The sequence below is a fragment of the Prinia subflava genome, chromosome 19 (assembly GCF_021018805.1).
Source record: "Prinia subflava isolate CZ2003 ecotype Zambia chromosome 19, Cam_Psub_1.2, whole genome shotgun sequence".
NCBI lineage: Eukaryota > Metazoa > Chordata > Aves > Passeriformes > Cisticolidae > Prinia > Prinia subflava.
Window position 1 is genome coordinate 3,182,779 of NC_086265.1, and position 17,095 is coordinate 3,199,873.

Consider the following 17,095-nt stretch of genomic DNA (forward strand, 5'->3'; position numbering starts at 1 on the left):
GGAGAAAATAGTGTGTTGTCTCCTTATTCTATTTTAGTCATCTCCCCTGTGATATTTTTTGAGGATATCATTGTAGTTGTGATGTCATCACATGGAAAACTCACCAGTTTTAATAAATATTGGATCACAGTGTCATAAATGACTGCAAGAATTTTCTAATTGAACTTGACACATCATATGATGACAATAAATGCCCTTTATGCAAGTGCAGATTGGGCAAGGAAATCAAACACTTGCCTAAAGGGATCAATCACACATGAACAATACTTCAAGTGACTACTTTGAAATTTATTTTGAGAGGTGACCTGTTTGTGTCCCTGTTGCAGCTGAAATTTGATGCAGTGCTGCAGATAATGCACGGAGCTGTGGTGCCCTGGAGCGCAGCAGTGGAGCAGCTGGTCAAACAGCACCTGGAAATGAATCATGCCAAGTAAGCAGCATCACTTGGCTGGGGAAATTCTGTGTGTCTGATGATTAAATCCCCTAGCTGGGGGTGGCAGAGGAATTGCTGATGGTTGAATTTGTCCCCAGGTTGAACTTACTGCAGGAAAGTTACCGGCTGATGGAGATGAAGAAGCTTTTGAGAGCCTATGGGATAAGAGACACCAATCTTTTAAAGGACAAGCAGATGATAATGGTAAGTTACCAAGAGTTCAGATTTCTCCAAAGGTCACAGTCAACAGCACTTGGTGATTTTTTTTTTTTTACCATTTGGCTTGGGGTTTTTTTAACATCTCCCCTTCATTAGGAGAAGACGTGAATATTTCTGGAGAAATTCCTCAATATCCTGAGGAACCAGACAAATTGTCAGAATTCTCAGGCTAATTCAGTCCTCAAATTACACTTCAGTCAGCTTTTCTCTAGATAAAAGTTTGAAACTTCCAGGTCACTTGCTTGATACAAAGCAAACAATTCCATTGGTAAAGTAGTGTGTACAAATTCCTGTACACATTCAACAAACTGAAGTCCACTTCTGTTTTCTGCTTACAGAGGCTTGTGAGATACATTCTCAAACAAGATACCCCTACTTGCCTGGAGGATGCCTTGAAAATTGTGGAAGCCTACCTGCTGCCCACTGGGGAAGTTTATTTCCTGAGGATGATGGACCTGATTGCCAAAGAAAGGGTAAGGAAATAATTCATGATCCTGTTGATCCTGGAATTTACAGACACTGAGGCCTCTTTACAAAACAGGGGCAAGTTGTATTGCTGAAATCTCCTTATAAGCAGTTTGCATAGGTATTTTAAATTCAAATTATTAATTTGACACCTAACTGCCTATGTGTAGCATGGAAAATTAGTTCTTTGTCAGAGTTTTATGCTTCTTTTGTGTCAGAATAGGGTGAAAGTTATGACCTGCAATACACCAAATTAGTTTGGAATTGAGGTCTCTACACATTTTCATTTTGTTTTTGCTTACCTTCATGGCCATTGTACAGCCATTGCATCAGAACAAGAATGTACACTTAACTCAGCTTTTCTAAAAGCAAACACCCTTTCCTTTTTATTATTTCTGTTCTGATTTTGTTTCTTTTTCTCCCTTCAGGGAGAGGAAGCTCTGACTCTGTTAAAATCTCTGCCTCTCGCTAAGGCAGAGGAAGTTGCAGAGAGATTGACCCTGTGGGGAAGGCTGGTGCTACAGAGCAAAGCAGATGATCCTGAGGAGGTACCAAGGCTTTTCACACCACAAAGTGTGCACACAATTATTCTGAAAAGGGAGAGGTGTGGGGATTTCCTGTGAGTGCTAACAGACTGTGGAGTAAACACATATTAGACCTGTAAAATATTGACTGGATCTATAAAGGATTAATATGTAAAATAACTTTCTGTTCCTTTGCTTTTCAACTGGCTGTACCTTAGACTTGGTAATTGTTGCTTAAGAAGTTTGTGGAATGTTGCATTGTACTTTAAGAGCTGAAGCCCAAGTCTGTCCTGGCAACATTTTAACAAAAAAAAAATTACAAACCTCTTCCTTTCCTGCAGCAAAACTCACAAATGGTTATGACTAAGACACTGGTGGAAATCCTTAAATTCCAGTTCAGCATTCAAAAAGGTAAAGTTTCGACTTCAACATCTTGTATCTTCCTTGTGTAAATGGAATCAAAATGTAATTGTTTTTCTCCTCCAAAAGACAATCCTGTGAAGAAATATGAATGCCAAGAAAACCTAAAGATGTTTGAAACACTTGCTACCCTGCAGGTGGGTATTTTTATTGTTTTAAATCCCTTTTGCTTTACTGTAGTTACTCCAATTGTTATCACATGGATCATATTAAAAATTAATTATATTTACAATGTGCATGCAAAGGTTGTTTTTATTATTGACTTCAAATTGATTCTAAGGCTTATCTAGCAATCTAATCTAGTCTGGGGAAGATCCCAATTAGAACTCAGTTGTCTATTTAAACCAAAAATCAGATACTCTCACTAAAACCTTAATTGCTGATACTTCAAAGAGTTTGTGATAGAGTGCTCCAAGAATTTATTAAGATCTCAGGATAGTAGGTTAAAAAAAAAGGCAATTTAAAGGAAGTTACACAGATACAAATATATAATATTTTTTGTTGTTGCAGGAGTATTTTGATATCTTCCTCTCAGATGAAGAATACAGGAACCCTTCACTGATATCTGCACTCCTTGAGGATCACATAAGCTCTTATGAACGTGTCAGATCTGCATCCAAATCTAGAAATGTGCAAGCAGTGAATTGTAATTCAGAAGGTGGCAAGCCCAAAACCCCTCCCACCCAATCCAGGCTGTACAGACTGGCTTTGCTCCTGCAAGTCTCAGAGCATGAACTGGGAGAAAAACTGGCCCTGAGAGCCCTGGATGATGGAAAAGTGGAAGTGGCTGTCAATATTTGCAGGTGAAGCTGCAGAGCTTTTCAAGATCATCACTTTTAATGGGCTTTTTTGAGCTGTTTCTGCCACTTTTATGAATTACGTAGCGCAAAGGAAAGGGGGTTTTGTTTTAGTTACAGAATTAGGACAGAATTAAGTAAAAACACTAAGAACTAGTGGTTTTAATTTTTTATTTTTATTTTTAACGTCCTTTTCTTTAATAGGGAGTTCTATGAGAACAGCTGGAATGAGAGCACAGGGAAGCTGCTGTTTGCAGTGTGCCAGAGGCTTTGCCACATGCTGGGAGCTGATGTTCCAATGGTCACTCCCCATGGCATGGATCTGCCAGCAGTGATCCATGAGCTGGCAGGCCAGGCAGCCACACTCTGCAGTCCAGGTAATTCCTGCTCCCTTTTCTCATATTCCTGTTGGAAACCAAACTTTCCAAGTGTTCAACAAACCTGAAAACTGAGTGAATTTCTAGATGTGCACCTATGAAAATAGGTGCTGCAATATTGTTTCCTTTTAGTTGGACAGATGTACTTTCCATTCCTGCTAATGATCTCGATATTTTTACAGATTTGGTGTTGGATTGTCTGGAGCTGTGTAAATATACTTCACTTGCCAAGGAAATTCATGGACAGTGCCAAATGGACAACTATGAATTCACAGCAGAGGTATTTTCTGTGCTATTCACTGTGTGTATTATTTCCCCTCTCATTCCTCCAGCACTCTTTAATCAAAAAGCCAACAAGAACAAAAAATCCACAAATAAAAATTTCCTGGAATTTTTATGTTCTTCAGCTTCAAGAATAAACTGATTTGAGTCCTAAAAGCAGTGCAGCTGTGGGACAAGCACAAGGAGCATTCTCCACTTACATTTCAGCATAATAAATCCTGCTGAAAATAGTGATTTTATCAAATCCTCTGCCAGGATTGGCAGAGAGCTGACTTGAAAGTATGGCAGGGAGGGTTTGGTTTTTAAATGAATGTATTATGTGAAAGCTTTCCCAAGAGATTTGTAAAACTTTAAGATGATCAAGTTCTTGAATAGCAGCTTTGTTTTGTGTTTAGGTCAAGCAGTGCTTTAGGCTACTTGAAATGAATGGGCTCTCCCAGCTGGAGCAGAGCAGAGCAGAGAGGCTGGGCTTGATTATCCACAAAATGTTATTTTTCTAGAAAATGGTCCATTTGCAAAATGTTTGCTTATAATATTTGGCCAAAAACATTAATGAAAGCCTCCATTAAACTGAATAAAAGTACATTTTGGCTTTACAGCTGAACAACTGCAACATGAAAGGCAAATGTGGCCACTCTAGGTAGGAAATGGATTTATTACCACTAACCATTTAAAAAATTACTACTTTCAAGTAAAGCATCATGTTCTACTCCTGTATTCCAAAACAGAATATTGGACTCATTAACTCTGCCTTTTATTGTGTGTACTTTTGACAATGTTCTTACTTAGACAACATCTTCTGGAGGAGATAAAGATCCTTATGAAGAGTGGACTTATGATGATTTCTTTAAAGAAGATGGGATAGTCCTTGATCCTCAGACATCTCTTCCAGTTGCATATGAACTCACTTCTGCTGTTTTGCCTATTTGTGGTAAGCTTGCTCTCCTCAGCACTGAGACAATATAAAAATCTGTGTTTCTTATTGATTTTTATCTAGAAATATAAATAATTCAGCTTGTGTGTGGAATTTATCACCTCAGAAATCTCAGTTAGACAAACTCATGGTAGAAATACCCATCAGGGGGTATAGAATGAAAAGATGACTTTGGGTTTGGTTCTTATTTTCACAGATGAAGAGTTTAATGTTGACTGTCCCATCCAAAGCATTTACATACAAAGTAGATACTGAAAACTGTTGGATTCCTTTGTGACTCTGAGAGATATTCCCTCCTAGAAAATAAATTCCGAGCAGGCACAGTTAAAAATAGCAGCAAATGGCTCTTGGGGTTCACGTGTCTCTATTTTATGTCCTGTCCTGTGGTGTTTTTAGGGTTCTCCCAGACTTGCTGGTGCTGCTGAGTTTCTGGCACGTTGCTGATGAGCATTTTTCATTTTTTATCTTTCAGAGGACAAGCTGTACCCCCTGGAGTCCCAAAGCCTGGCACACAGAACCTTCATGGAAGGTATCACGCACTGCTTGGGTGGGAAAGGAGCTTAAAAATCACCCAGGGGCATGAGGGGAGATCCTCCACAAAGTCTGAACTGGAAAACACAAGGTTTAAATTCACCCCACACAAGCATGGCTGACTCATAAGGGGTTTTCACAGGTGCCTAAATGTTGCATTTAAAGCCATATTTGAGGGGGTGGTTTGGTTCAGCACAGAAGTCACCACTTTGGTGGTGCAGATATCAGTGAAGGGTTCCTGTATTCTTCATCTGAGAGGAAGATATCAAAATACTCCTGCAACAACAAAGTTACCACTTTGGGTGGTAACTCCTATTATTCCACCATGGGCATCTCAAGACCTTACTTCAGGACACAACTTCTACCACTGGGTGAAGATCATCAAAACCTGTCCAAAAAGACAACTTCTGGTCAAAAACATGGGCATTTTGGACTACAATGAGAACCTGTATTAAATTAAAAGCCCTGAGGATTTTAGGTTTTAAAGGGAGCTAAGGCAAATCCTGAGTCGTAACTTAAATTAAGAAAAAGAGAAACTGCTCTGATACTAACTCCAAGAACAATATGCTTCATAACTGCTTTCTGGGGTTGATTTTGAAATGTTTCACAGGACACAACTTCCTGCTGCCTGTTGGAAGTCCCTTCTCTGCAGCAGTGCAGAACCTGCTGGAGTGCAGCCAGTTCCAGCTGGCCCTGCAGCTCACGGTCTGTGGCTTCGGCTCCTGCCTCCTGCACGGCATCTCCAACACCGTGGACCTGACCCCCAGTGAAAAGGTGACTTTGAGCAGGTTTAGAGCAGTTCTCTAAGGATTTGAGAGGCAGGGGAAAGGCTCTCACCGTGAGCTTTTATTATATTTTTATATATTTATTATCAAGCTTTTATTAGCACCGCTTGATCAGATGTTGAGTCAGTTTGTGAAAGGAGCTGGTGGTTTCTTCCCTGTTTTTCATGGTCTTCTCTCTTTGCAAACTGAGCTTTTATTCCTGGCCTTCCTGCAGAGACTAGAATGAGTGTTAATAATGGTTTACTCTGTTCTTTCGTGTTGTTTTACCGTTCTTAAGTGTGGGAAAAGTCACAAGTAGAATATTCAAGAAACAGTCCTCAATTCAAAAGCACTTGAAAAACAGAAATCCTTTTCCTATCTAGAAGAAATCTTTGTAAGGCCTTAAATAAATCTGAAAATGCAATTACTGTAGCACCTCCTACTGTGCTGTAAATGACAAGAAGCTGAAGATTCAGAATTTATTTTTAATTAGGTGCTGTTTTCTTCACAACAGCCACACGACAGCGATCTGCTCCTCACTGAAACCAGAAGCTTCCTCTTAGCTATGAAAGAGAAGAGCAGTTCAGTCATCAGGACCTCTGTCCTGAACCTGCTACACAAGGTAAGAATCCCCTGGGAAGGGTGAGGGAGCCACTTTCTTCTGCTCTGCCTGGCAGAATTGTTTCAGTGGGAAAAAACCCTTGAGATCACAGAGCCCAACCCTTAAACTAAAGCCAAGTCCAGCACTAAAGCATGAGCTGAGCACCACAATCCACATTTTTAAACACCTTTAGCAGTGGTGTCTCAACGTCCTCCCTGAACAGCCTTTTTCAGAGTCTTTGAGCTCCTTGTGGGCTCTTTGTTCCTGCTCAATTTGCTCTTCTTGGAAGGTTCTAGACATGGGAGCCTCACCTCCCTCCTTTGGGGGATCCCTCAGGGTCCCAAAGGACAGTGATGGCCTTTAGGGTTTTTAGGTATCCTTTATTTCATTTGAAATCCTAGATTTGTTTTAGATTGGTAGTTTTTCTAGGTGGGGGAGTTTTTTAAAAAGCTCTGTGCAAAACCTGCAATTTACCATCTTCTAAGGCAGCTTAGACAAGGGAAGTCACTTTCAGACTGGCTTCAGGACATTCAGATTTTAAATTTTAAATCCCGAAATGCATTTTTATTCTTTTTCCTCCCTAACTTAAAGACCCAATACACGTCTAAATTACAGAGTATTTTTCCTGTGTTGCACTTGATACAAAGAGAATTGAAGAAATTAAATCAATTCTTGAAGTTTATTTATTTTTTCCCCCCACAAACCACAGGTGTTCAACTCTCGTGTCATTGATCAGAGCCTGGCCCTGGGCTATTGCACCGTCTTGCCCAAGGATGAGATGTTCAATAAGCTGTGGGAGATCATCAATAATTCATGGCAGAACTACAGAAAAGTTTTGGTAAATTCCCAAGCAAACAGAGAATGTTAAAGAGATCCTTCCTTTAGGGCCCTGGGAGAGGAGGTGCCTCTGTACCACATTGAGAAGTTGCTGTCAATATTAATGTGATTTTCAACCCCATAATGACTTATTCCAAAACTTGAAATCATTTATTTCAGGTCCCATCATAATTTAGATCTACGTTATATTTGGGATAAGTTGATCTCTGGCAGCATGGAAAGGAATGAGTGAATACATCTATTAAAATATAAAGGGAAAAATCTATTAAATAAAATCTATTTAAATCTATTAAAATATAAAGGGAAATGGGAAATAAAGAAATGGGGAGGGAGAGTACTGTAAATTCTGAGAGACTGCCTAAAAAGTACTTCTTGTACTGCTTTCTACAACTTTAGGAAAATATTTTAGAGAAAGTAAATTTTAAAGCAGCTTTGAACTGTCAGTTCAGGAGGTGAGGTAGTCCTGACACCTCTGAGGTTTGTTTTCATTTTACACAGTTGTGTGATCATTTATGAATTGTTTGGAGTTCCTCTAAAGATTTAGACCTCAGGATTCCCATTTTTCAGATTATTTATTAGATTTGTATTCAGTTCCCTTCTCCTTCCTTCTAGGCAGTAGCTGTGGTGGGAGCAGAGCTTGCTGACCAATATGGTGAGGCAGAAGAAAAGAGAAAATTCCAGGAATTGGTTATTGATGCAGAATGGGGTATCCAGCTTGGTAAATTTGGTGTAAGTTTTTATTTATTTACTTATTTAAGGGTTTTATTAACTAGTCAGATAATAATATCAGTATAATCTGAGATGTGTGTGAGTTTTTGTACAGATTTCCCATTCAAATGTAAGCAAAGCTGGGGTTTTGTTTTTGATTTTTCATTCTGCTTGTCTGCATAAATAAACATCAGAAATGGAAACGCAATAATTGAGGGGGCTGCAAAAGAAAATTTAAGTTCTTAAATATGATATGGCACAGAGGATAATCAGCAAATCCACTGCTTTTTTCCTGCTCTGAAAGTGTCTGGATTGAAGCTAAAAGAAGCCAAAGCTTCATGGTATAAGGAATTAGCATTGATATTGTCTAAAAAACGCTCTTGAGAAGATAAATGTGTTTTTATCTGCAGATTTCTTTTGAGACTGTGTTTAGACAGCCACCAGTGAGGAAGAAAGAACTCATAAGAGTGCTGGTACAAAACCCAGAAGTAGACACAAGTCTCATCTTGAATTACTGCAGGTACTGATTCCATTAAATCTAAAAACAACCACGGTCACTGAAATGTATTTTGCTTTAAATAAATCCTAATTAATACAAAATGCAAACTGTTCTTTTAAAAAAACCCAATTCAAAACACATCCTGCCCTTGGATTCATTTATTCCTAAGGAAAGAAACCCTTTGATGCCACCAAAGCTCACAGAGAAAATCATATTCTGTTTTTTCCTAGCACTTTCATGCTGGACAGCGATGCTGCACTGCAGCTTTGCATTGAAACCCTTCTGCTCCAGAATTCAAACACGAGGGATGTTGAAGATGACTCTGCAGAAAGCACTGAGAGGCAACCTCATTCCATTTTACTGGCTAGAGCACTAAAAATAATTCCTCTGCTGAACAGCACCAAAGATCTGGTCATGAGCCTCAGTGGAATATTGTTCAAGGTAAAAAAAAATATAAAATAAAGATAAAACAAAAGCACAGCCACATCCCTGGAATCTACATCTAATAATTCCTGCGTGTCACTTGAATGACAGATTAGTAATTCCACAGACACTGAAAAGGTTGTGTTTTTTCCAAGTTTTCTTACAGCTTGTAAATGTTAAGTTGCAATTTTCTGCTTCTCTGCAAAAGAGATTACAGCCACATATCTAATTTTCTTAAAAGAGAGGCAGGGGTCTTTCATCTTCACTTTCCCTAAAAACTGACCAGCTAAAAAATCACACAAAAAAAGTAATTTCTAAATATAGTGGAAAAGTTCTACATTAAAAACAGGTGGGGGCTAAAAATGATATGTTGGGGCTGTTATTTTGGTTGGGGTTTGATTTTGTATTTTGGAGGGTTGGGGTTTTTGTAGGGTGAGTTGTTTTTTGGTTTGGGTGCTTGTTTTATTTTGTTTTCAGCACTTATTGTTTGGTCTTTCTGCAAAGTCCTGATGCTTTTTTTAGGATTTAAGAAAGTGTTTTAGGGAATTGTCATGATACTTATATCAACATAACACTGAAGAAACAGTAATTGGTATTAAAATTGGGAAAAAATCAATACACTTGTATTTTTTTATAAGACAAATCATGTAAGATCTTATACAAGAGATGATTCTTTTGAACAGCTGGATCCTTATGACTATGAAACTCTGGAAATTGTCCTGAGGGTGATCCAAAGTGCTGATGAGAAGAACACCAGCATCCAGCTGAGCCAGGTGTGTCCAGATGTGTGACCCTGCTAATGGCACCTCAATTCTTTGTCTGTTTATTGATGGAGCTGTTCAGCACTGTCGAAATCAAATTTATTAAATTAAATCCCATGTATACATCTTTCCCTCAGAAAATACCCTTTAAAAAGTGATTTCTAGTAATGTCTCAGCCATTTATATATTTTTTATTTCTTCTCTTTTTTCCCCTAGGCTTTGAGCCTCCTCAAACACCTGAAGTCCTACACAAGGATTTCTCCCCCAGTGGACGTAGAGCACCAGTACGTTTTGGAGCAGATGATTCCCCTGTCTCCAGCTGCTCACACCAGGCTGCCCTTCCACCTGCTGTTCTTCAGAACCACCCCGTGCTTCTGGAACATTATTTGTAAGTTCAGGACCTCAAATTCCCTTTCTCTGCTGTCTCTGACCTTCAGAGTGCCACAGTTTATGTTGTAGATTAACTGTAATTCTTCATGAGTGCAGTTGTCACCCCAACTACTTCTGAAAGCATTTCTTGTGCTCCCAAACTGCTGCCCAGAGGAGCTAAGATGATAAATACAGAGCAGGGTTTGTCCTCAAATTCTTTCCTAGGACCTCTAAAATTTATCCCCATGTCCCACTTCCCAGCCCAGTGGGGGTAACTGGGATCAGCTCCTTTCTCTCCCAATGGAGGTCCCCATCCACAAACTGGGAATTCTTAATTTCACAGAGGAAGCTGCCAGTGGATTGTGAGACTCTCACAGGCAACTTTTCCTTTTCAGCTGCAGAGCTCAGTGAGGAAACCTTCCCAACCCTTCTGCTGATTTCCAAACTAATGAAGGTAAAGTAACAGCTTGAAGGGATTGATTTAAATATTATTCCCTCTCACCCAAAAAAAAGAAGTTTCCATTTTTCTTTTGCACGATGTTGGCCTCACTGTGGAACCTCTGACAACTCTGAATCTCCTTGACCACTTTTCCAGGTTTCCCTGGATAGTTTCCACATGTCTGCAGTTCGACACGTCTTTGAGAAAAAACTGAAACCGAAAATATTCGAGATGAGAAGCAGCGGCTGCACCTCCATCGTTAACAAGGAAACCCTCAAAACTGTGCAGGCCCTGCAGTCCTGCCTGCTGGCCATAGTCAATCCTGAGTGGGCTGTGGCCATGGCCCACAAGATTGCCCAGGAATTCCCCACAGGTGAGTTGAAAATGGGATGGGGAGGGAATAGGGGGAGAACAGGCTTGGGACAAGCAAACATTTGTTCACTGATCCTGAATAACACCCAGCAAAGCTGGAGGGTGTAAATGGATTTGTGTCCTGCATCCAGTTTGGAACAACAGGTTAGGAAAAAAATCCATTTGATATCACAGCATCACCATCAAATATTTTTTTCCAGTTCTTTTTGTAGAATCATAGAGAGGCTTTAAGGTCCTTAAAGCTCAAACTGGACCCTTTCCACTACACCACGTTGCTCCAAGCCCCCTCCAACCTGGCCCTCCCAAAAGATTCTCCATGTTCACACCATTTTCAGACAGGTTTTCCACCAAGAGCCAACATTTCAGCCCAATTGAATCATTTTCTCTGCTGTTTAAATCCAAATAAATAATTTGGTTTTTGCTGTTTAGACACAATATTTTAAATAGCTTCTAATTTTTTTTAAGTCTTCAAAATAAAATGGATATAGTATATAGTGTAGGAAAGATTAATGAAAATTTATTTACTTCTTTCTCTTTTTTTTTTATTTTTAATCATTAAAAAGGTCCTGACCATGTCCAGGCACTGAAATTCTGTCTCTATCTGGCTGAGAAGTGGCTGAAAAGTACTACAGATGAGGTAATGAAAACTCCTTGCCAGAGTGTTGTGAAATTATTACAAAAATCACAAAATACTTATGTTTGTATTTTAATTTCTGCTGTTTTGGGCAGTGATGTGTAAATTGTACCATAACCAACCCTGATATGGGAAATATAATAATTTGGGGGAATTATTTCCAGAAGAATCCCCTCTGTCCTGGATCATTCTCCTGCAAAAATCAGGCTTAGTGTTCTTGGAGCTTGGACAAAAACTGAGCAGTTTTAGGGAGGAATAATTTGTTCTTTCTCCCCTTGTGTGCATTTTTCTTGCTGCAGGAGAACGAGGTGGAATCTGTTCCAGCTTTGATCAATAGCATTATTAATTTTTGCTTACAGCTCCAAGATTCTTTAGCTGTTTGCAGGGTTATATATAAAGAAAATCTGCTTTGACTTGATTCTCAGGCTTGTTTTTACATGGTTTTCTTTCACAGGGAAAGGTGAATGAGAATCTCAGCTTTGATTATAAATTTCAAACTTCCTACGGAGTTGTTGAGGCACAAAGAATCCTAAATAATTCTCTGTACTTGGCCACATGACCAGAGAGAATTATACCAAAATTAAACTGAAATTTGAGCAGCCACAAGTTTTAATATTAATCTTTTTTTCTTCTACATTTTACATCAAAATATCTTAATTTTGCCTACTCACACATATTTTATTTGGCTCTTTCACAACATAGCTTTGCAATTTTTTTCAAAATACTTTTTCTGGATAGAACAATGTGTTTAATCCTCTCTGTCTGCAGGAGAAATACCTGTGGGTACAGGTGTGGGGACACCTCTGAAGAGCAAATCCTGCTGTCCAGTCTGTAAAAAGATGATTTTTCTTTTGCTTTTGAGTAAAAGAGGCTTTTTAATGTAAAACTGTGGTGTTTTAATAAAGGATGAGCCACGTGGGAAAGCAGAAGTCCTCCAGAGGACCTTACACATGCAGTACAAGAGAGCAGCAACAGAAAATGTCCTGATAACAAATAACTTGAACACTGGGGAGCATCTGAAGTCCATTGGGAAACCAGCAAATTTGATTGTTTTACTGTATGAACACCACAGCATAGACCAGAGATTCCAAAATCCAGCTGGCAGGGATTATCCAGGTGAGTTTCCATCATCCAGGCTCAAAGGAGCAAAGAGAAACTCTTTAAAAAACCCCATGCTGGTAATGCTGGTTAGGAAAAATAACATTTGACTGCACTTTTTCCTGTAGATATCCATGTGGCAGCCAAGGAGATTGCTGAGATTAACAACTTGGACATGAACAAAATTTGTGACAAACTGCTGGCCAAATGGCTGTGTCCAAGCACGCCACCCCCAGGGGTAAGCATCACTTTGGGTTTGAAGGAAATGACCAATTATATATAAAATATGGGCTTTTTTCCCTCCTCTTGTTCAAAAAAACCTGAGGTTATTCTGTACAAATTGCCTGTAGTACTCATGAATTTATTTAAGATTTCAGTACCTTCCTAAAATAGCACAGCAGTGTCTGTGGTGAGAAGGATTTGAAAAGCTTTTCCTTTAGTGCAGCCAGCCTGAAGGGGCTGTTGTAAATATATATAAATATAAACCAGTTGTAAATATATCAGCCTCATCAAACACTGCTTTAAGCAGGGATATGACCCAGCTATTTATCCAAGCAATGTGGAAAACTCATCTAAATTTTCATTTCTTTTTAAAGAAAACCCAAGAAATCTTTGGAGATGTACAGGAGGATGAAGAACTCCGAAGGTGTGTGTGTTGTCTTACCTGCAATAAAGTGAATTATTTTTAACTTGCCAGTTAAAAATGGCTTTTTCAAAAAACCTAACAGTAGGTGTGTGATTCAGAGCTCACTGTTCTTATTTTTACTTTCTGCTGACATCACTTTTGATTCATCCAATATTTATTTATACCACAAAATGCCATTGACAATAACTTACATCTGTAAGTGCTTAAGAGTAGCTTTTTGGAGATTTTCTCCTCCTTTTTCATATCCTTGGAATATCTTATCCTTGGAATATCTTACCCTTGCTCTCTTTCTGACAGTGAAATTTTTACATTTAAAAGACAGTTGATGTGCTGTATTTCAGTAGCTGTACCTGCATTAAAACCCCATTTTTTGCAGGGTTATTTACCTCCTTCAGTCTCGCCCGATGGATTACAGCTCAAGAATGCTTTTTGCAATTACAACATCTGACACATCTGTGAGTTGCTAAATTTTTATTTAAGCTTTTTACCTCTTATTCAAATCAAATATCTGCTTAACTGCAAGAGCTTCAACTTTTGGCCTTTGCATCTGTGTTTTGGATGGTTTGTGATTTGTTTGAGCTCTGTGTTTCCCCCCTTCACCAACCTTTGGGTTAAAACTGTGAATTTCATTGAATTTTGCTATTAACTCTCAAGAGCAGCCCTTGAACTCTGGGTTTTCTAAACTTACTGCTGATAATATTTGAAACAGCTTCATGAAACATTTTCTAGAGTGTGCCTTAAGCTGGTGTAAGACATTGGCTCACTTTGGGTAGGATGAAAGCAGAGTGGTAAAATTATTTCAGCAGAACCTTAAATCCCAGTTTTTCCACACCTAACTATATTTATGATACTATATATCACAAATATTCTTCTTGCCTGTATTAATAGTCTAAAACCTAGAAAACCAGAGGGTTGTATACCCCTAGGATGATCCTTTCCAGTTGTTGTGACTTTGGGACTGTGTTTTCCCCTCAGCCCTTTGGTGACACTCAGCTGACGTTTGCTCACAGGACCAGGGCGTTCAGGTGTTTGCTCTACCTGGCAGACACCAACACTGTGGAATCACTCTTCAAGAAACCCCTTGAGAAAGTCAAGTAAGAGGAATTTTTTTTTACATGTTAGAGCAACAGAAGGACACTTTTCATTTTTATCCTGAGCTTGGATACGTGGATTAAAATATAAACATCACTTAACTCCTGCTTGGGGGGGATTTATTTTCACAGGTATTTTCTGAAGTGCTGCATTTACCTGGCAGAGTTTGAGATCTTGAATATTCCATACACTTATGTATCATTCCACAAGAGCCCTAAGGAAGGCATGATTAAAGGGCTGTGGAAGAACCACAGTCACGAACCCAGGGTAGGATTTTTAAATCCTTTGTCAATTTTGTTTCACACTCTGTGAATTTACACCTCTCTACAAAGCACATTTTTCTTCAATGTACTCTAGAAAATGACAGATAAAAGCTTTACCCTTCCTATAATTAGAAAATAAAAGGATAGCATATTTAGATGGTTTAGGTTTTGTTCCTCCCATGTGCACAATAATTTTGGAAGCGGGTTGGGAAGGTTTGAAGATGATGAATTTCTGTTCAAACGCAGCATGTCCTTGCTCCCCTTCAGGCTGTGAGACTGGTGACAGAGCTGAGTTTAGAATACAAAGTCTACGATCCCCAGCTCTGGAATGGCCTCCTACAGAAACTCCTGGGCTTCAATTTGGTAAGGATTTTTTAAGGATAAAGTTCTGCAGCAAAGAGAGGAAAAGGCTGGGTTTATCCAGTGATTTGTGAAGAATGGGATAGATACAGAAGCTGTAAACCATACCCACTTTGAGCTCTGAGATACTGAACCAGTGGAGATTTGAGGAATTTGAATTTTAATCTTAAATTGTTATGCTTTCATTTTTTTAAAGCCTTTCAGAATAAATCCTGTGGTAATAAACTGAAAATTTTCTTTGCATTATTATCAATTTATAACATAATAGGCACATTCTTGTGTGCAAATATATCCAAACTGTGCATACATGTATCCCCATGTGTGTACATACATACATGACCCCTAAAATGTATTTATGATGATGGAAATCCTGATTGTTGCCATTCAGAATCCTAATTGCCTGTGGCTGTCAAACATTATGTAAAGTTGCTGCAGCCTAAGGAGGTATCAGATGTACCTGAAAGTGTGGTTGATAATTTCATTTACTTAACTCCAAAGTAAATTTTCTTGAGAAACTCTAAGTTTGCACCCTGCAGACAAATCAAGCTAAATGCAGTTCTGCAGATTATTGCCAAATCTTCAGAAATATCAAAGGACTTGAATTTTTTTTCCCAGATCCAGTATTTAAGAAGAGTTTTGGTTGCAATTACTGGGATTCCTTCATTATGGGAGGTAAGCGAATATTGCCTGGCTCCCCATCTTTTTCTTAACAGGAATTCAGAGTGTTTGTGTGTCAGCCATGAAAAGATTCTTTTTGAATTATTTCCATGACAGTGCAATATATCAATGAACATTGGTCAGAATATGCCTAAATCTTAGACTCTGAGCTAAGGACAGCAGTGTTAGGGAATAATTAATCCAGGATAAATAAAAGGGAATACTGACAGGCTTTTTCCAAGTGCAGTGGGTTGGGGTGTCTGTGTTTATAAAACATTTGGTTACATCTGGTTTTGGCTGTAATTTGAAAATATTTTGTTGCCATCAGATCCCGAGCTTCAGCCGAGCCTGGCGCAGTGTGGTCCTGTCCCCCTTCCTCACAGGTAGGCCTGTAACTCCCAGTTCTGCTCCTGGAGTAACTTGGTTGTAGATTTACTACGCCTTGCTCTTTCTCAGCCTCGTGCCCACCGAGTCCCCAGCAGCTGCAGGAGTGTCGGGAGTGCTTTGTGATCCTGCTCAGGTGAGTTCACAGCCCTGGCCTGACCCTGCTCCTGAATGTTCTGTGCACAAACCAGACCTCTGCAGTGTAAAAAGGACAGTGTTTCATTATTTCATTCACCACAAGGCTCTGATTCCTCAAAAGACCCACACGAGCTCAGAGAGCCTGACTTGAACCAAATTTAACAGATTTGGGTTGGGAGGGACCCTAAAGATTATCTGGAGAGGGCTCCTACACTGCTGTGCAGACACATCTGTACCAAAGCTCTGCTCTGGAGGTGTGATTTGAGGTTTTTTTTCAGGCTAGAAAATCCTCATGAGTTCATATCCAGCGAAATTTCCATTTGCTTTGCCATTTCTGAAATGAATGTGAGGCAGAAATGTGTGGCTCTACCCCACTTCCAAATCTCAGGGCAGTTTTGCTGACAGTGCTGAGCCAGTTAAACAAATCCCAAAAACCTTCCCTCCTCTCTCCTGAAGGTGTCCTGTCCTGGCTGACCTGGATGTGGTTGGAATTGCTAAACAATACACCCAGCTGGACCTCCCAGCCTTTGCCCTGGGCTGCCTCTTGGTCATTCCTCACTCTGAGAAGAGAGAGCAGCAAATTCAGGTAAATCAGAATTTTGTGACCTCTCTCTGCAAGGGAAATGTCCTTAAGTGTCCTTAAGGTCAGAGGTGAATCCCAGTTAACTTCAGCACATCCCTGCTGATAAATGCTCAACATTTGCCACCCTCAAAGGCTTCAAAAATCATGTGAACACTTCCTCTTCTTTTTTCCTTTAAAAGCTCAGTCATCCCCAGTAGCTTTGTCATCTGACTTTGCCTTTAGAGAATTTGAGGATGTTTTATGGGATCCCACCCATAAAACACATCGGGGAAAAAAAACCCAAAAACAGTAAAACCCAAGTCACAGCAGACTGTAAGAAAAATACTGAATCTTACTTTGGAAGCTCCTGGCTTCCAAGGAATGTTTGATATGCTCAAGTTCTGATGGAAAGCTTCTGCCTTAAAGCCACATCCTCACCATCCATGAACCTTGACATTTTCCTTTCTCATTTATTTCCACTAATTTCTGCTCTGCATTGTTCTCCC

The 17,095-nt window shown here is 39.4% G+C and overlaps 1 protein-coding gene across 1 annotated transcript in view; it reads left to right on the forward strand.

Annotated features, from left to right (window-relative positions):
* KNTC1 (kinetochore associated 1) overlaps positions 1–17,095 on the forward strand; it is a 31,021-nt gene that overhangs the window by 10,608 nt on the left and 3,318 nt on the right. Inside the window, exons 19-51 of the mRNA XM_063416370.1 lie at positions 327–430; positions 532–637; positions 991–1,125; positions 1,546–1,665; positions 1,983–2,052; positions 2,131–2,198; positions 2,572–2,864; positions 3,063–3,235; positions 3,418–3,515; positions 4,307–4,448; positions 4,924–4,980; positions 5,593–5,756; positions 6,261–6,368; positions 7,057–7,185; positions 7,797–7,913; positions 8,303–8,412; positions 8,622–8,832; positions 9,498–9,587; positions 9,792–9,963; positions 10,340–10,398; positions 10,540–10,756; positions 11,319–11,392; positions 12,295–12,505; positions 12,616–12,725; positions 13,084–13,133; positions 13,510–13,588; positions 14,109–14,227; positions 14,357–14,492; positions 14,756–14,851; positions 15,464–15,520; positions 15,834–15,888; positions 15,962–16,025; positions 16,484–16,613. Of these exons, the coding sequence (XP_063272440.1) occupies positions 327–430; positions 532–637; positions 991–1,125; positions 1,546–1,665; positions 1,983–2,052; positions 2,131–2,198; positions 2,572–2,864; positions 3,063–3,235; positions 3,418–3,515; positions 4,307–4,448; positions 4,924–4,980; positions 5,593–5,756; positions 6,261–6,368; positions 7,057–7,185; positions 7,797–7,913; positions 8,303–8,412; positions 8,622–8,832; positions 9,498–9,587; positions 9,792–9,963; positions 10,340–10,398; positions 10,540–10,756; positions 11,319–11,392; positions 12,295–12,505; positions 12,616–12,725; positions 13,084–13,133; positions 13,510–13,588; positions 14,109–14,227; positions 14,357–14,492; positions 14,756–14,851; positions 15,464–15,520; positions 15,834–15,888; positions 15,962–16,025; positions 16,484–16,613 (3,924 nt within the window). The remainder of the gene's footprint in view (positions 1–326; positions 431–531; positions 638–990; positions 1,126–1,545; positions 1,666–1,982; positions 2,053–2,130; positions 2,199–2,571; positions 2,865–3,062; positions 3,236–3,417; positions 3,516–4,306; positions 4,449–4,923; positions 4,981–5,592; positions 5,757–6,260; positions 6,369–7,056; positions 7,186–7,796; positions 7,914–8,302; positions 8,413–8,621; positions 8,833–9,497; positions 9,588–9,791; positions 9,964–10,339; positions 10,399–10,539; positions 10,757–11,318; positions 11,393–12,294; positions 12,506–12,615; positions 12,726–13,083; positions 13,134–13,509; positions 13,589–14,108; positions 14,228–14,356; positions 14,493–14,755; positions 14,852–15,463; positions 15,521–15,833; positions 15,889–15,961; positions 16,026–16,483; positions 16,614–17,095) is intronic.